The sequence below is a fragment of the Clupea harengus genome, unplaced genomic scaffold (assembly GCF_900700415.2).
Source record: "Clupea harengus unplaced genomic scaffold, Ch_v2.0.2, whole genome shotgun sequence".
Taxonomy (NCBI): domain Eukaryota; kingdom Metazoa; phylum Chordata; class Actinopteri; order Clupeiformes; family Clupeidae; genus Clupea; species Clupea harengus.
In genome coordinates this window covers 54,557-74,470 of record NW_024879762.1, presented here as the reverse complement: position 1 = coordinate 74,470, position 19,914 = coordinate 54,557, and the positions used below count along the sequence as shown (strand labels likewise).

Here is a 19,914-nt window from a genome sequence, read left to right as displayed (position 1 = left end):
AAAAAACCACTATAAATAAGGCGGTGATGGGCCTTGTGAGTTTGCTTTCTGTTATTTTGTATCTATTTTAAGTCATGATTTTGTAAAAGATGCACAAACCACACAAAATATAGATCTACGTAATCATTGTGTTGTCATCTTATTTCTTCAATTTCAAGGTCTCTGTTTAAGTCTTGATTGCTGTATTCATTTGGGCATTTTTAGACTGTTTAGGCAGTTTTTGTAATAAAAAAGTATCTCCGTTATTTTGAGAGTTGCTTTGATAATCAATTATACTATGATGCATCATTCAGTGTCAAATAACCCTGCAGAACTGCTGTGTGAGCACTGTGAGTGCACCATTCAAATAGCTATTAGATAGACGTCTACCTGCTCTGTGTGAGCTCACCATTCAAATAGCTATTAGATAGACATGTATACCTACTCTGTTGCCAACCTTCTTTAAATGGAGCAGTACATCTCATCACAGGCAAAAATATTCACAAACCTTTCAGGCAGAAATAGTACATTTTGAATCAAAAACGTTCTACATTGAACCTTTATTAAAAAGAATGATTCCGTCACCCTCAGTGCATAGGTTTGATTTGACCTTTACCACAATATAATAACTACCTGTGTGCTACTGGGTTTCCCCCATCAGATCATGTGTGTGTTTTAAAAAAGACCTTGAACTATGGTGGATTCTTATGTACTGAAGTGAGTTTGTCGTAGGAGAGACATGCATGTCAAACATACCATATCAAAATTCAGATAAATATGACAGAAGAGAAAACAAAATAGTTATCTTACACTTACTTTATACATAAATGTTTCACTCACTTAACTTAAGGCAATCGTTCACCCATCAGTTGCAGTTCAAGGTTTTCGAATCTTATGTCTCTGCTCCATATGGGCACAAAGAAGTCTTTTATTCCATCATTCATCAACAGAAATGTCCTGCATTTTGTCAGCTTCAGTCTAACAGGACATTTCAGTCATTTGGCCTCTTGCTTTGCAGCTCTGCATATACACTACAGACTGCTACAGTCCACCTCATTCACCAGAACAGACTTGCTATTCTCTGCGAATGTAGAGCAATCTGACTACAGTTCCATGTATGCATGTAACATGCATCCACCACAACAGGGAACTAGAAGCGGCCGCGCGGTCCTCTGGACATGGTGAGGGGCAATGTCACCGAGGACAGTGATGATACTTCCCAGTAGAGACTCCGTGATAAGAAGAGCTGGTAGAGTATAATAACAGATATCGATTGGCACAGAATCACTCCAATAGCAATGACCTGGGAACACAAGAGAAACAACAGTGATTGGAGAGTGGATTGGGTTTGAAGGTTTTGTTCTAAACTCTTAACTGTCTTTTCTCTTCTCACCTTCTCTTGCTGGTGCTCGTTAAAGATCCCTGAGAGTAGAACCAGCACAGGATGGCACAGAAACCACAGAAAGCAGCCCTTAAAATTCACAAAATAAAGAACCTAATTAGTAAATAAATTGTAAACAAATCCCAAGCTTGTACTGAAAAAGAGGCTTGTTATTTTCTGGTTGTGAGTCCATTACAGTTGTGCTACCTTTGCAAAGCGAAGGTAGAAGTCCCTCTTAAGAGCACTCCTCTCTGAAGAGGTGATCTGGTAGAGTACAGAGGCCAGTAGCAATGCTAGCACCACACGTAGCAGCAGTAGTAAGAGACCTGGTACACTACGCTGTGCATGAAAACTGTGGTGCTCTGTGTCCTCAAACTGCTCCCAGATCAGGAAGACCCCCTAGGAACAAGAACAGCCTCAGGGCATGATGGAATTTTGCAAGACATATGCAGCATAAGGACGTGTGACATTTAGAGAAAAACTGTTGGGGTAAAAGTACTGAAGAGCAAAAGAACATTGGGATAGGGGAGTGGGGCAGGTTGTAATCTAATCTAATATAATATATATAATATATAATAGTAATGTAATATAATATGTAATACTTAATGAAACAGATGTAATGTCTCTGTACCTGTGTGAACACAACCGCCACAGCCAGGGAGGTGGACAACGGAGAGGAGTCCCACTGGAGAGGTTTGCTCTGAGACTTCCTGCTGCGACTCAGGGTCCAGCCCATACACAGACTCAGCAGCATATACAACATCTGCACCTGGGCCACCATGTCACAGACTGCACACACAAACAACACACAATCAGAGGCACTGATCCTTTCCTTTCATTTCATAATAGATCTATTCTTCATAATGACGTTTTAAAAGAGACATCGTGTATTAGGCAGGGACCAAGGGACTCAATAGCTGTTGTTCTGGAACCTTCTGGTGCAGTGCAATCAATATAGATATGTTTGACTCACACTCAGCTAGACTGCCCATCAAAGGGGTTCCCACTCCATCTCTGGCATACCTGGGTAAACAAGGAGGAACAAGTCGAGAGAATATATTAAATATTGAATTGCTTTATAGTAAACAAATTATTGATGGATTATAGATTCAAAACGCCGCTGTCACCTGGCCATGTGGATGTAGTTAAAGAGCACTGACATCCCCTGCAGCAAGAGGGCGATAGAGAGCACTTTCAGCACAGTGTGCATGGGGCCACCTTTATACAGGGCCTGCCACAGTGGCTGGATGTAGATGCAGGATGCAATGAAGTATGCCAGAATCAGCAGAAAGTAGAAGCTGTGGAGACCTAATAGGGTGGGAGACACGTCAGCACTGCCAGAACAATACCCTTTATAGTTTTAGGTTGGGGTATAATCAGGTATGGCTAAAAAGGATCATGGTGGCATTCCAAAATTCAGCTTTATTAGTATTTTGTGCATCTTGTGCAAACATTGTTTGCAGCTTCAGTTCAGTTCATGGACAGCTCAGGAGCAAGTGCACTCACCCCCCTCTTCTGCACTGAAGTGGTCCAAAGGGTTTCCTGCAGCATCCGGGTTCAGCAGAATTATCTGGAACTTCACATCCTCTAAAGGACCCACAATCTCCTGCTCCTCACACGTGTAGCGGTCTACATACAGGATGTGCCAGGCCTGGGGAACCGACTGTTGAGGGATAGTCTGGTTGTGCTCCTCTGCACTCAGTGTTACTGGGGGGTGATAGAGACAGAGACACATTACTTCAGTGTTACTGGGGGTGTGAGAGACAGAGACACATTACTTCAGTGTTACTGGGGGGTGATAGAGACAGAGACACATTACTTCAGTGTTACAGACAGAGACACATTACTTCAGTGTTACTGGGGGTGTTACAGACAGAGACACATTACTTCAGTGTCAGAGACAGAGACACATTACTTCCAGCGATTTCAAGCAAGAGGCTGAGGCAGTCAGAGAGAGGTGTTATAGGAGAGCAATCAGCAGTTTAGGAACCATGGGACTTATCAGCTGAGGGCACCGCAAGTCCAGAGCCAGAGAATGACAGCATACAGATAAGAATTTTGCATTAAACTTGGCAGTTAATCAAAGCCAGTGATTTTGAACTGAAGAGAACTAAATGCACCTTGGATCAGATATAAATTGCATACATTCAGGTGTGTGTTTTTATATTTGTTGGAACATTAAGAATCACTTTAACAAATTGTAATCACAGCCTGGGAAATGTCATTGACAAAGTGGAATAAGGGTACAACTCACTAGACAATTGGGCACGGGAGACTCGGTCCAAGCAGCTCAGGTTGTCAAAGCCTTGGATATTATGGAACATCAGCAGCTTCGCCTCCTTCTGCACTGCCACAGGCACATTCTCTAGCCTGTACACCATCAGTCCATTTCCAACTACAAACCACACAAAGGACTCTCAGAACTACACTCATTTAATCAGTATATCAATACTTTTTAAACCAATCATAATAGTGGTGATATGGACAACTCTTTCAATTCACTTGAATTTTCAATGCTATGTTTTTGGACACAGATACATTTTTCAACCATACAGGAACAACATAATAAAGCGTAGTATGCCGTACAGGAATTTTGAAAATCAATTTAGCACCTACCCTGATAGAAAAATTTGGTGATGTATTGGCCATTATGTTCTCTCGCCAAGTCGCTTCTGAAAATCCCAAATACAGTTTTTCCGCTCGCATAGAAAAAACATTGGAGCAAAAACGTAATGGTTGTAATCTCGAAATGATACATTGTAGCACAGCAAGCTGCGTGTTAAATGTTTTCAACCTCTTAATTGCGACAATGAATGGAATAATGCACTTCAGGCAGCTCCTTCAGCTGAATGTTTGATGGACCCACGTTCTAGCCAATCAGCAATGAATAGGTCATGTGTTGTACGGCGGTGCAGCCAATAAGAACTCAAACGAGGAGGGGACACAAAACCAAGCAACGCTGGCATCTGACCTCTTTTTTACTGTCTATGCATCTGACATGAAACGTGTCAACATTGCCGTAAAGTGGTTAAACTGTCGTGAAGGTGAACTAAAACTGGCAATAGTTTTGTTGGAGCTTTTGCTTATTGAGTGAGGAAGCACTTGACTGATTTGAGACTATTTTATCCAACCTAACACTGGAGACAGGTTTCGCCATATTATCTGAAACGTATGCAGTAAGGGCAAGTATTTAGCCTCCCATTTTAAGATAATGTTGTTAGCACCAAGGTAGTTTAGTAGCCTACTGCTGCTGAAACGTCAACGTTAGCTAACGTCAGGAAACTAGGTAGCGACTGTAATTCACAACGAAAGTTTATGACAAAGTATAATAAGGGGTAAAGTATAAAGTATGTTATGTCTTTGACTTAAGCTGTCAATTATAAGGTTAGTTATGACGCACAAACGTCGGTCTACACAATTTATTCCTGAATGAGTAGGCTTAGTATTTACCCATCTTACAATCGGCGAAATGCCTGAAGACATAGTTAGATAGCAGGGTAGGCTGTTCTCTGGATCACGAAGAGCAGAGAGAAATGGAATCTAAGACCGTTTTGGTGACTGGAGGGGCTGGCTTTATGTGAGTAACCCTTTATGTGAGTAACCTCATGACATTTCATGACAGACATACTTTCATACTTCATGCATTTCTTTCCTGCCAGCGGGTCACATCTCATCATCTCCCTGAAAGAGAAGTACCCAGACTGGAAGATCATCAACCTGGACAATGTGAGACCTTTTGGTGAAATTCCAGTTTTGATATGTGGATTTTTTGTAGGCTATTGTAAACTATTTATACGTCGCTCTAATTTTTCTCTAATGGGTTTTCCTCTTAATTTTCATAGTTGGATTACTGCTCAAGTTTACAGAATCTTGTGATTACTGAACTTGGCAATAACTACAGGTTTATTGAGGTAGGCTCTTAGCTTCTGATGCTTTCACTTTCATGGTTTTAAATGTGATTTTTCTTGTATTTAGTTATGCAGTAAGTCATTGGGTCCTGCATGGGCATTTCTTCTGGCCACATTGGCCATGTCCCAAACAGCCACAGTGCCCTTCGCCAAGCACACATATTCTTTCAATAGAGCCTTTGTTTCAATTTGTAGTTGGATGACAAATGCTGATGTCAATATTGTTCTGTAATCATATCAAAGACAAAAACACAAAAATGTGTTTGTTGTTAAACAATGGTGGCAGTAAGTTGTGTTATTTGTATTAACCTGTTCTGGTCAGAAAAAAAAATTGAAATTCACATAAAAATGGCCAAACAAAAAAAAAGATAAATACTTCTGAGAGAAACATTATATCCACAGCACATCATTCATCTTTAATCTAGCAGCCTTAACAATGGATGATCAGAGTACATTATGTGTCATATAACTTTGCTTATTCCTGTATCATTCAGGGGGATATATGTGACCAACACTTTATCAAACATCTCTTTGCCACTGAGAATATTGACATTGTCTTTCATTTTGCTGCTCAAACTCATGTGGGTAAGTTACCTTTTAAACCATCGGTCCTATTTCAATTGCTAAGGTACTACATCACTGTAATAGGCATAGCATATAAAGTGCATAGTAAACAGGAGAATAGCGATTTCATTCATTCAGGTGTAAGATACAAAGATGAGCTGTTCATATGCCATGGGATAAGTTGATTAGCAGTCAGAGTGTGGTGACAAAATCCTGTGTTGTTTGCCAGTCGTAATGTCTAAACTAGATTACTGCAATTCAAATTTAACAGGGCTACCTGCATGTGTAGTTTGCAGATGATTCAGAATTATTTATTTATGTCCTATATGTCTTTGATGTTTAGCGTGTGCGTGTCTGTGAACGGCCCACTGACAGCATCTTCAGTTAGGCTCCCCCAGCAAGATTTTCAGATTCAGATTATAAAAGTAGATGATAGTAGTAATGATCAGGGATTTTCAGATTTGGAATACCCTCTTTCCCTATAAAAGTCTGGTGAATCAACATTTTATAGCTTACTTAGTGGTAATGTGGTTATACCTGAATATCCATCTAAGGAAATTGCATGAAAAACATATATGTGTATGTGTGTCTGTGTGTGTGTTGTTGATGATGCTATAGAGTTGCAGATTATGTCTCTATAATCTTTCATCATGCCTGGCATATATATATCATACATTTTGGATAAAGGGATATTTATTTTCATTTTACAAATAGTAAATCAAATGAACATGATTTAAATAATGCTATGATGCGTTACGCAAGCCTGCCTTGTTTGGTTGGCTGTGAAAGGTCATGCTGGATCAGTGTCAAGGCATGCCAGGCCAGGAACAAGACGAGCAGACACAGTGACTGCCTGTTGTATTAGCTTATTGCATCATTTGTTGATGTGGTGTGACTCATGCAGGCAAGCTACAGGTATTAAATATGTCACGTAAGCATAGCGTGGTTGGGCTGGGAGTTGCTTCATGCTAGGAGTTGGAGGACCCAGGAAGCCTTTGTGCCCGGGGGCCTTTGATTTCATAATATGTCCATGCTCATGTGTGTTGATACAGGTTACTTGCCTATCATGACACACAAGTGAGTTTGTTTACCATGACTACCACAAAAGTACACTACAAAGGGTTACGTACCGTGTACCACAGTACCTCATTAGTTCGGGAGAGATGCTGATGCCTCAATCAGTTACAGCATGCTTACAGGCCGCTTCTCCTGAATAGGGTTGCATGTGAGATGTGATCTCAAACTAGAGTGCAAAATGGAAACACTTATGGGGAAACACATATGGTGTTATATATATTATATACCACTCAAGTCCAGCCAATACAATTTCTTTTGGGTTTCTTTTGGTCAGGAGACTGAGACGATCATAGCAGTAACTAGATTTAGTGGTTAATGTAACCATTTTGGTGTTGAATGTGATAAATAGTAGTCTAAATGTAATACAAACTCACTTGTGTTTTTTTTATTGTAAAATCACTCCATATTTAACTTATACCTCATACAGATTCAAATATTGATTAAGAACTTTATTTTTTAGAATAATACACCTTCAAGAATGCTGATGTACTGATTCATGTACTTTTCAGTGTAATATCATTTCCTGAGCTACCTTGTTGTAAAGTAAATCCTTCTTCCTCTCCTTCAGAGGACTCTTTCCTGTTTCCATCCAGATTCATGGCAGTGAATGCAGAAGGCACACGCGTGTTACTGTCAGCAGCTCTGAATTCTGGAGTTGAGAGATTCATTTTTGTGAGCACAGATGAGGTGTATGGAGCCAGCAGTGATGAGGTGAGGATCTGCCTACATACTGTTTGACCAGAAACTGCATATTCTCTAGAACTGACACCTTCCCTCTGTGCTCTGGAGAATGAGTAGTGTTGAAAACATCTTGTACCTAAAGGCCAGGCTAAGGTGTTAAGGGGACATTTTTTAAAAGATGGCTAGCATCTCTCCTCAAGGGAATGTCCATATACTGCAGATCACCAATAGTGTCTATGAACAACAGAAAACTTCCTCAGGAATAACAATGTGATTTGAAAAGGTGAAAATTGCTTTGGGATGATACTCAACACTGTTTAATTCAAACTAAAACATTTACATTTGTCATGCTTGGCCGTCCAGGTTTACAGTAAATAGAGACTGGGAAGAATAAAGAGCTTGGCCAATGAAAACAAACTGTCAAATGAATAGATCCTGTTTTTACAAACATTACCTTGGTTGTATAATTAGGAAAAAATAACATGATAAAAACTTGTTTCAGGCCTTTGATGAATCATGTCTTAAAAGACCAACAAATCCCTATGCTGTATCCAAGGCTACAGCTGAAAACATTGTAATGTCATTTTGGGAAAATCACAACGTAAGTTCCCTATCATGTACTGTATCATAAATCACAACGTAAGTTCCCTGTCATGTACTGTATCATAAATTCCAACACTAAACCTAGAGCTTACATAAGACCACTAAATATGTGCTCAAAGTTATGTAGTGATCCTGTTTGGATATATAAATATGTTGAGTTTTGTGCATCCATGAACAATGTTAAAATTGCATTTGGAAAAATACCTTGACTGTTTTAGGGTATGCTTCAAACTTCTCTCTAGTTCCAGGTACTGCATTACCCAGGGAGTCCCATATTGTGCTCAATATGCCAGTTCAGTATAGTGCATTCGGACCGTTTTCAGACCCTTTGAGGTTTTCCACATTTTGTTTCAGACTCATCTCATCTTCAATTCATTTTGTTTTTCATAAATCTACATACAATACTTGTATGTTAAGACATACAAAGGAATCGAAAAAAACGTTTCCCACTCTCCCACGGTGAAACATATAAGTGCACACGCACAACAACAGATAAGACAAGACATATAGATATACATATACATATAGTTATACACATACAGATACCTGTACAGCAGCATACGTTTACTTTAAAGTGACAGGTAGTGCAAAAAAAGGCAGCAAAAGACATCCTGTGAGATGTATGTAACACATTGGCAGTGCAAGTATAACAGTAAGTGGTAAAGTGATAAAAGTGCAAGGGACAGTTTTGTTGCAGAGTCCTGAGTTATTGTAGGGGGGGGGGAGGATTTCAGCCTCCTATCAGACTGACGGATATGGCTGGGGGGAGTGAGGGGAGAGAATTTAGCTTCCTGACAGCTTGGTGTATAAAGCTATTTCTGAGTCTGGTGGTGCGGCAACGGAGGCTCCTATACCTTCTTCCAGAGGGTAGGAGGCTAAACAGACTGTGTGCGGGGTGGCTGGTGTCACTCGCAATCGAGGTAGCTTTCCGGGTGAGGCGGGTGGTGTAAATGTCTTGCAGGGAAGGGAGTGGGAGTGGGGCACCAATGATCTTACCAGCTGTGTTCACTATGCGTTGCAGTGCTTTCCTGCTGTGTGCAGTACAGCTACTGCCCCACACAGTGATGCAGCTGGACAGGATGCTTTCAATGGTGCCCCGGTAGAATGCGTTCAGGATGGGTATGGGAGCTTTCACTCGCTTGAGCTTGCGGAGGAAGTAGAGGCGCCGCTGGGCTTTCTTCGCCAGTGATGCAGAGTTGGTGGCCCAGGAGAGGTCCTCACTGATGTGCACCCCCAGGAATTTGGTGCTGCTCACACGCTCCACAGCAGCACCATCGATGGTCAGTGGTGGGTGTTCAGTGTGGCTTTTCCTGAAGTCAACCACAATCTCCTTTGTTTTGCTGACATTCAGCAGGAGGTTGTTGTCTCTGCACCACGTGGTCAAAAGGTTGACCTCCTTCCTGTAGTGGGTCTCATCGTTCTTGGTGATGAGACCCACCAGAGTTGTGTCGTCCGCAAACTTCACCATGTGATTGGTGCTGTAGGTTGTTGTGCAGTCGTGAGTCAGCAGGGTGAAGAGCAGGGGACTGAGCACACAGCCTTGAGGGGCCCCTGTGCTGAGTGTGATGCTGCTCGAGATGTTGTTGCCGACTCGTACTGCTTGGGGTCGCTCACTGAGAAAGTCCAACACCCAATTGCAAAGGGATGTGGTGAGCCCCAGCTGGTCCAGTTTACAGATGAGTTGTTGTGGGATTATTGTATTAAAAGCTGAACTAAAGTCAATGAAAAGCATTCTCACATGTGAGTCTGCTTTTTCCAGGTGGGTGAGGGCTGGGTGGAGAGCAGAGCAGATTGCGTCCTCTGTGGAACGTTTGGCCCGGTATGCGAACTGAAAGGGGTCCAGGGTGGGGGGGAGGATGGACTTGATGTGAGACATGACTAGCCGTTCAAAGCACTTCATTATGATGGGGGTCAGTGCCACAGGGCGATAGTCATTGAAGCAGGATGGAGCCGGTTTCTTTGGCACAGGTATGATGATGGAGGTCTTGAAATGTGATGGAACAGCAGCTTGACTCAGAGAAGTGTTGAAGATATCCGTGAAGATATCCTTAAGCTCCTCTGCGCAGTCCCTCAGTACACGGCCACGGTCACTATGAATGAGATCCAGAGTTCCTTTGTGGAGACAGGAGAACCTTACAGAAGGACAACCGTCAGTGCAGCACTCGGCCAATCAGGCCTTTATAGTAGAGTGGTCAGACGGAAGTGATTCCTTACTAAAAGGCACACGACAGCCCACTGGGAGTTTGCCAAAAAGCACCTGAACCACTCTCAGACCATGAGAAGCAAAATCCTCTGGTCTGATTCAACGAATATTCAACTATTTAGCCACAATTCCCAACGGTATGTGCGTTATAAAGCAGGCACTGAGTGTCACCTCATTAATACCACCACCCCTACAGTCACTGGGATGTTTTTCTGTGACAGGGACTGGGAGACTAGTCAGGATGCTGGGAAAGATGGATACAGAAAGATATAGAGCAATCCTGAGTGGAAACCTTTTTCCAGAATCTCAGACTAGGGTGAAGGTTTACACTCCAACAAGACAACAACCCGAAGAATACCACCAAGAAAATACAGGAGTGGCTTTGGGAAAACTGTAAGAGTCCTAGAGTGGCCCAGCCAGAGTCCGGACCTGAACCCAATAGAGCATCTACCCAATAGAGTGGCTGTGCACCGACGCTGCCTGATTGAGCTTGAATGATTCTGCCAAGAAGAGTTGGAGAAACTCCCAAAAGAAAGGTGTCAGAGGGATCATTCCCAAGAAGACTTGAGGCTGTAAAGGGGCTTTAACCAAGTACTCAATGAAGGGTCTGAACACTTATGGAAATGATTATATGAGATATTTCAGTCTTTATTTTGAATACATACACTCATACATAAACAAACCAAAAACATGATTTTACTTTGTCATCATTGGTGTATTGTGTGTAGATTGATGAAAAAAATGAATTGAAATTCATTTGAAAATCCATTTGAAACATACAGTATTTTGTATGAATGCCGCTTACAGTATAGGCACATCAGGTGTAAAATTAAATTGAAATTAACTGTAGAAAATTAGCTTTTGAATCAGCTGTAAAATGGCAAATGGCACTAGGTGTAATCACATTTGACTGTCTTTTTAAAGTTGCCTATCATCATAACAAGGAGCAACAACATTTATGGACCACGGCAGCATTATGAAAAGGTAAATCAGTCTATTTAGTCTATTTTGTTTTTTGCATCATTATATAGTCATTATATCAAACATTTGTTAGGATTCTCAATAATTATCTTGATTCCAGTTGATCTCCTTATAGTCGTAATGGTAACCTATTCATGGTCACTTTTTTAATACAGCATTTGCCATTCTGAATGATTGCAATAGCTGGAATTGGCTTTTAGATCAGTTGACGTCCTAAAGTCCTATTTGAATAACCATGGTCTATGTATGTCTACCAGGTCATCCCAAGGTTCATATCCCTCCTTTTGGAAAACAAAAAATGGTGAGTTCCTAATGTAAAGGCATTTATGAGGAAACGTAGTTGCCATAGTTCATATTATGGTTTAAAGGTAGATCCTATCTAGATCCTGTTGAACTGGAGTTTTCATTGAAATTGGATTATAATTGAGGACTGCAACTTTTTTGTATAAAGTAGTGGAATTTAGTTCCCATATGATCATATAATTTGTCTTGAGACTGTCATTGTACAAAAATCAAACAAAACAATTGGTTTTTCACATAACAAATAAAGTAAGGCTTAATCAAATTCTTAAGATAATTCTATGAGCAGATACATTTGTTTTATGTCACAAGTTCTTACAATGCTAACCCAACGGACTTAATGGCTGCTAACAGTAGACATGGGTGGAGATGGCCCATACACATCTGGTTGTGTTGGGTTTCAGATTTCTACTGAGAGCATGCAGCTGTAGTTCATCCTCAACTATTTAGGATAATTGCCAATTCATTTTACCATTAAATTGTACCATTACAACATGCCAAATTGTTGTAGATGTAGGAGATTATGAACATGTCTGCCAATTAGGCCTTCCTCTTTAAAGCAGCATTAAGGAGTTTTGGTTGAACCCTAAAGGTAAAGGTCAGGTATTTAGCAGAAAGCTTTTATCCAAAGGGACTCGCACAACCTGCAGCAATCGGGAATCGAACCCGGGTTAAATGCCTTTGGTTACGCTAACCACTACACCACAAATCAAACTACTGAGCATTTAAAAAGCAATTTAAAACCTTACAAACACCAACAGCAACACAGTTGGCATGAATAAAAGGCCTGCTAGAATGCTAACTCATGTCTTTTGGCGATACAGTTAGTGATGTCATGCTGTAAAAAAAAAAAGCTTTTTTCGTGAGTGTAAAAATCGTCCAACCCTGATCACAGAACTGCATAGTGCAAGCATGGTTGTACAAGAGCTAGTGAGCTAGTGAACATGTCAACATAATCCAGCATGGTTGTACAAGAAGCGTCAGCCTACTTTACATTTGGGTTCACCAAACTAGGACAGTAACTTGGTGAAAACAAAAAAAAAATCAAAAATCATCTAAGCTGCATATCACAGTCATGTGCAAGCATGCACACAGTGGTCAGGATGTTCAGTTCAACAAACTCCCATTATTCCTCATTTAAACCATTGTTCATAAAACAAAAAAAGGATAAGCCAGTTTTGATCATTTTTATGTCTACAATGTCAATTTAAAACTTGAATTCCTGCTGTACATTATTTTGAATGGCCACCATTATCTTACTTTACATTAAGTCTTTAAGTGATGAACCCTGCCACAGTTCCTGACTCTATATTTGAATATTATACTCTTGTTGTATGTAGTTGTACTTCCATCATTAGGGGAAGTATAGTTTGCTGACCACAATCAACAGTAATCTAACAGTAAATTGTGGGTTTTTGTCAATAGATGTGTATGGATAGTGTGTACTACCCTCTCCCAGGAGAAGTTGTTACCTGTTTTTCTGCCTTTATCTCCCAAATAGTACAATTCAAACTGCTTTTCTGCCTTTATCTCCCATATAGTACAATTCAAACTGCTTTTATACCTTTATCTCCCATATAGTACAATTCAAACTGCTTTTATACCTTTATCTCCCATATAGTACAATTCAAACTGCTTTTATGCCTTTATCTCCCATATAGTACAATTCAAACTGCTTTTATGCCTTTATCTCCCATATAGTACAATTCAAACTGCTTTTCTGCCTTTATCTCCCATATAGTACAATTCAAACTGCTTTTATGCCTTTATCTCCCATATAGTACAATTCAAACTGCTTTTCTGCCTTTATTTCCCATATAGTACAATTCAAACTGCTTTTATGCCTTTATCCCATATAGTACAATTCAAGGTTCTGGCCTCCAGTCACGCCATTTTCTATTTGTGGAGGATGTGACGGATGCTTTCCTGACTGTGATGGAGCAGGGCGTTTTGGGAGAGATTTACAACATTGGGACCGATTTTGAGATTCCTGTCATCAAACTGGCCAGGGAGCTAGTGAGGATGGTGTGTATTTTTCTTTTAGACAGCATGCTAGAAATGAATGTAGATTTTTTTTCACTTGCATAATTTATTTTATATAATTATATAAAACTCTGCTTCATGCAGTGACGCTCAACTCAACTGTTAACTGAAGTCAGAGGAAAACCAAAATAAGAGACCATATTGCGAGAAGGAATTGAATACATTTTGGTCCAATCTCAAGATTTAATGTTTATTATGGTAAATACATATTAGAAAACATAGTTGAACTGGATGGACAGTCAACCAAAGCTGTTTGTATTAAAAAAAAAACATTACTAGCAGGCTAACTATCTAACTGATAACAGACTTGCCTTGCAAACACCAACAACAGCAGCACAGTTCGCACTGAGAAAAATGGCTACCTAGCTCAAGCTCACTAACCGATGTATTTTGGCAATATATTTTGCAATGTTAGTTTAATTTTCACAACACTGCATAGTGGATAGCTTGGAGGCTAGAGAGAACTACAGATGTTTATATTTCATTCACATGAGTATACACTATCAGCATGAGTATGTTATACCAACTCCATTCGTACATTGATCCAAAGAGGACCACCTCAACCATCCAGGGGTTGGTCATCATGTATCTGTTGCTGGGTGCGCAGGGGGCTGATGGATGAGGGGAATGGCTGCCACAGGGTTTGCTTGGCTGGGCTTTCCTGGCTTGTCTCTTTGCTTCTGCCGCAGCAACCCTGTCTGCTTCATGAGTCCTGGAGCCTTTGTGGATGGCAGAATGCCACTTGATTGGATCCATAGCACTCACTGCCTACATGTCGGGACTGATGCTGAGCGCTTTCAGAGAAGACTTCAGAGTGTCTTGATAGCGCTTTTTCTGGCCGCCTGGGGCCGCTCTCCTGGTTGAAGTTCGCTGTAACAGAATCTTTCATCATCATGACCTGGCATTCAAACTACATGGCCTGCCCGTCGTAGCTGGGATAGCATCAAGATGGTGTGTAGATGATTCCTTTGAAGATCCATGTGAATGGCAATTGATTGGAAGGGTTTTTATTATCAGTGCAGTGGAATTTGGCTTAATCATTGCATACTAAAGGATATTACTTTTAGAAACTTAAATTTCAAGTTCTTTTTTTTCTCTCCAGGAAACAACTCAACCTTAGCCGAGTACATCGACCAAACAATACTTTAACCTGAAGTAAAAGATCCCTGCTGTACCTGCATTGTTAATTAAGTCATACTGTACATGTCAGTGCTCTTTCCACCAGGGAATTAGTAACAGTTAGTTATCTTGCCTCTGACAGATGAAACAGCCTTCAGATGGTGAGCTTGATGATTGGCTGTTGTTTGTGAAGGATAGGTGAGTAGACCTCATTATTGTGCCTTCTCTCTCTCTTCCATTTTTCTGCCACAGTGCAAATTGCCACCCACCAATGTACATTGCAGTAATAGTGACATCACTGAGATTTCAACCAAGATCTGGGGGGGTACAAGTTGAGTACAGTTGAGTGTCAGTACCATCGTAGAGAAAACCCATTGGAAGGATAAAGTACGCCACGTATGCTAGTATGCTTTAGTATCTGTGTACACCACCTGATGTGGTGAAACTGCCCCTCTCATAGATTCTCACACTCAACTGTACTTGTACTTCCTACTAGTTTAGTCCACAAATGACAGTCTCAAACTGTGGCATGATGATGGTGATGGTGATATTTCAGTTTGGATCAAGCGCCATCACCTTCAGCTAAATCTTTTAAAGACTTAGCTCCTGGTATTTCATCCAAACCAGCTACCAGCTAATATTAATTAGCTACCAGCTAATATTAATATCCAGCTTGGCTTACCATCATTACCATCAGCTCAACTAAATCTGCAGGAAACTGGTGTGTCACGATTGATTGGGCAGCTTAGTTTCTCTGAGCATGTAACTTCTTCTTGCTTCACTTTCTAAAATCTCCAGAAGACCCTCTGTAGCGAAGTCACCCCACTCGGACTTGAACTTCTACAGGGTGCCAAACATGCACTCTGACCGCGACGCCAAAGAGCCAGGCTCGTTGGTATGGCAGTCAGAGCACATACTCATGTGTAGTGACGGCACTCCGTCACACCCTCTCTTTACCCAATAGGCTACCCAACCTGTTGTGCAGGTCTGGGTCATTTCTAGACTAGATTACTGCAATGTTACTCTTGGTGACTGTTGCACATGATCCAGAATGTGGCAGTATGTATGGTCTGATCAACCAAAGAGGACATTAAGAGGACACCCTTAACTGGCTCCCTGCAGTTGCTGGATTTAGATGTCAGATGTCTTCCTCTGGCCTACAGGACAGCCACTGTATGGACACATACCTCTTTTAGTTTTGGTCTATTTAGATGTCAGATGTCTTCCTCTGGCCTACAGGACAGCCACTGTATGGACACATACCTCTTTTAGTTTTGGTCTATTGCCCCTTTGGATGACTGTGTTTCTCTGATGAACAGTGGTTGCCTTTGCTTGCTTTTCACAGCAATAGATCGCAATGGAGACTTTCTTTCCAATTGTGTCTGTTCTAGCGAATGCCTTGTTATTCATGCTCATGTACTGTATGTGCCCTGTTGTATGAGGCCAGATTTGGTTCATAATTCAAGCAAAAGTCATGTGTGCAATGCTAAATATTTGTGTGTGCATTAAATATATATATATGGTGTGAATGAAGTCCAAAGTCAGACCAGACGTGATGATCTAGGACTTTGTTCCTTAGTCAGTTTGAAAATCTCAAACCTTAGGTTTCATTTCACTGGTACTGCACTCAGAAACTCTAAGTTTAGGTTTCATTTCATGGTCATTACATTGAGTTATGAGACAAATCTGGTCTACTACAGTGCCCTCCGCAATTATTGGCACCCCTAGTGAATATGAGCAAAACAGGCTATAAAAAAATATGTCTTTGCTGTTTATCCTCTTGGTCTTTCACTCAAAATATTCACAAAAATCCTACCTTTTCATTGAAGTAAAACTATTGAAAGAAAAAAAAACTGTTGACATTAAATAAATATTTTTCCCCAAAACATGTGTGCCACAATTATTGGCACCCCTTAATTTAATATATTGTGCAGCCTCCCTTTGCCAACATAACAGCTCTGAGTCTTCTCCTATAATGCGTGATGAGGTTGGTGAACACATGGCACAGGATCTGAGACCATTCCTACATGCAGTATCTCTCCAGATCCTTCAGATTCTGAGGTCAACGTTTGTAGACTCGGCTTCAGCTCATCCCACAGATTTTCTATGGGGTTTAAGTCGGGGGACTGTGATGGCCATGGCAAAACCTTTATTCTGCGGTCGGTGAACCATTTTTGTGTTGATTTTGAGGTGTGCTTTGGATCATTGACCTGCTGGAAGGTCTAACCACAGCCCATTTTAAGCTTACTGGAGGGGGCTGTTAGGTTTTCATATAACATCTGCTGGTATTTGATGGAGTCCATGATACCATGTATCCTAACAAGATGTCCAGGGCCTTTGGAAGAAAAACAGCCCCACAACATTAAAGATCCGCCACCATACTTCACATTGGGTATGGGGGTCTTTTCTGTATGGCTATGTTTCTGTCTACGCCAAAACCACCTTTGATGTTTGTTGCCAAAAAGCTTTATTTTGGTCTCATCTGACCATATAACTCGGCCCCATTGAAAGTCTGACTTACATTTGGCAAACTGTAGGCGCTTTAGTTTGTAGTTGATTGACAGCAGAGGCTTTTTTCTGGCAACCCTCCAAAACAACTTGTGGTGATGTAGGTGGCGTCTGATGGTAGTTTTGGAGACTTTCTGACCCCAAGACTCAACTCACCTCTACAATTCTCCAGCTGTGATCCTTGGAGATTCTTTTTCCAGTCGAACCATCCTCCTCACGGTGCGTGGGGTCAATGTACACACACGTCCGCTTCCAGGCTGATTCTTAACATCTCCTGTCGCTTTAAACTTCTTAATTATTTCCCTGATAGTGGAAATGGGTATTTTCAACTCTTTAGAGATTTTCTTGGGTCCATTTCTTGATTTGTGCAGCTCCACAACTTTCTATCGCACATCGTCACTGTGTTCTTGGGTCTTTCCCATAGTGATGAATGACTAATGGAATTTGGCCTGTGTCACCTCATATTTGTACACCAGTGGAACAGGAAGTCATGGTTGACCTCTTAAGAGTTCCTTATCAAACAGGTGAACTTAAAAATGTAAAACATGACTAGAAATATTCTTCAGTTAGATTTTAATTATAAGATTTTTCTAGGGGTGCCAATAATTGTGGCACACATGTTTTGGGGGAAAATATTTATTTAATGTCAACAGTTTTTTTTTCTTTCAATAATTTTACTTCAATGAAAAGGTAAGATTTTTGTGAATATTTTGAGTGAAAGACCAAGAGGATAAACAGCAAAGACATATTTTTTTATAGCCAGTTTTGCTCATATTCACTAGGGGTGCCAATAATTGCGGAGGGCACTGTATATGCTAATATTGTTGATTTTATTAACACTGTTGTGTTCATTGTGCATTCATTCATTCATTCATTTCAATAAAAGCATCTGTTAAATGCTGAACCTTAACCTCAACCTTAACAATTTCACTCTGTACCATTGATGGATGTCACGTGTGTGTACACATATCTGTAGTATACCCATGGTTATACTGTATTAACCTAAAATCATTATACATTCCCTATCGGGACCCCTAATCTGGATAGTAAAACAACAACTGGGAATGTAAGGTGTACATATACTAGGATGCCATTGAGATCAACGTGCAGTCATCTCCGACGCACCCCCAGGGGTAGTCTGGTTTACATTGTTGTGAGATTAGAAGTACATTTAAATTCATGATGTAGCTTTTATGTATTTATTTGCCTTTGTACACATGGGACATAACATCTGATCAGGTGTAAATCACACAATGTATCAAATAATGATTTCTGCATACAGATATTTTATTTGTGACTTGATTTTCCTTTGCTAGGCCGCACAATGACTTGAGGTACCCCATTAGCTCAGAAAAGCTGCTCAAACTTGGGTGGAAGCCCAAGGTGTCGTGGAGGGAAGGGATTCGAAGGACAAGTAAGATCTGATGTACTCTCTCTAGTACTCTGGAATGAGCCCGCTTCCTTTTATTAAAACATTTATTTTATAAGTTATAATAGCCAGTTGAAGTTGGAAGAGTTTTCCAACAGTGAAATAGTGGGAAAGTACATTCCCTTGACTGCTAAGAATGCCTCTGGTGACTCAGATTAATGTAACCCCACCCTGGTAATGGCCCTTCCAACTCTGGACTTGCCTTCTGAGAATGTTCTTGTGTTTGTCAACAGCTTTTAGACAACTACTCTTATACTATCCTTCCAAAGTAGTTTAAAAAGGTCTCTCTCAGAATAAAAAGGTGGACAGACCAGAGTTGTTAACAAGCTTGCAACTGCTCCATGATCTGCTTATAAAAGCTTACCAAAGAAGAAGAAAAGAAGTATGGGTGTCGACACACCTTAGCAACCCACCTATTAAGATTGTAATTCTTTAATGGAGCATTTATTTACATAGCATTTATGATGAGTGCATACTGCAGAGTGGGAACTAGCTCTATGGACTGATTAATTTATACCACACCACACTAAATTAATTTAGATAAATATGTTTGTAATTCTATAGTTGTTTATAGACGTTATTGTTTTATCTGAAATATTTTAAAACTCCGATGTTTGTCTCTTTCAGTCCAGTGGTATGAAGACAACCCTGATGTGTGGCCATCATCACAGAGTTTTCAGTCAACTCTACAGAATTCATCTCAAACCAGTGGCCTAAAAGTGAAGACACTCTAGAACAGTGCAGGACATGAAAAAGGAATGTGATCTTTCAGAAATGGTGATGAATACAATACAAATTGTGATATTTTGAAGCAGGTTTTTGTTTGGCAAGACAAGAATAAATATTATAACATTATTTATAGTTTATGAAGTTTAGAGCACAGAAGATCACAGGCATAACTGTGCTGAGCTGTCCAAAATGTTTCTACTCCTTTCCAAATACTGTTCAAATACTTTTTTTGTACTCCACTGATTTTTTGTAAAACGTGCTTTTATCCAGTCTTGTCTTTTGCTCTCCAATGTTGTCTTAGTGCAATAAAAAGCAACAAAAACATGCATATCTTAACTTTTCTTCACAAATCTCTAAGGCATGAACTTTGAATGTGTTCAGTCTGCCTCTCTATACTTCGGCTGATATA

At 40.4% G+C, this 19,914-nt stretch overlaps 2 protein-coding genes across 3 annotated transcripts; one reads left to right on the top strand and one right to left on the bottom strand.

Moving 5' to 3' along the window:
* Positions 1–508: 508 nt before the first annotated feature.
* On the bottom strand, positions 509–4,260 carry gpr180 (G protein-coupled receptor 180). The gene is made up of 9 exons (XM_042704941.1): positions 3,977–4,260; positions 3,615–3,755; positions 2,867–3,067; positions 2,488–2,668; positions 2,334–2,383; positions 1,992–2,149; positions 1,568–1,759; positions 1,373–1,450; positions 509–1,282 (listed from the first exon to the last, which is right to left on the bottom strand). Exons 1-9 carry the CDS (start codon positions 4,116–4,118, stop codon positions 1,130–1,132), a joined length of 1,296 nt encoding a protein of 431 aa, XP_042560875.1. The 5' UTR covers positions 4,119–4,260; the 3' UTR covers positions 509–1,129.
* Positions 4,261–4,396: 136 nt separating this feature from the next.
* LOC122130268 (dTDP-D-glucose 4,6-dehydratase-like) lies at positions 4,397–19,829 on the top strand. 2 transcript variants are annotated; one of them, XM_042704942.1, is made up of 12 exons: positions 4,406–4,937; positions 5,020–5,086; positions 5,203–5,271; positions 5,763–5,853; positions 7,478–7,620; positions 8,093–8,191; positions 11,321–11,380; positions 11,635–11,678; positions 13,537–13,702; positions 14,982–15,037; positions 18,664–18,761; positions 19,404–19,829. In XM_042704942.1, exons 1-12 carry the CDS (start codon positions 4,894–4,896, stop codon positions 19,508–19,510), a joined length of 1,044 nt encoding a protein of 347 aa, XP_042560876.1. In that variant the 5' UTR covers positions 4,406–4,893; the 3' UTR covers positions 19,511–19,829. The 2 variants fall into 2 exon arrangements, 1 of the variants encoding a protein (XP_042560876.1); XR_006151851.1 differs by lacking the exon at positions 14,982–15,037 and having other exon boundaries at positions 4,397–4,937.
* The last annotated feature ends 85 nt before the right edge of the window (positions 19,830–19,914 follow it).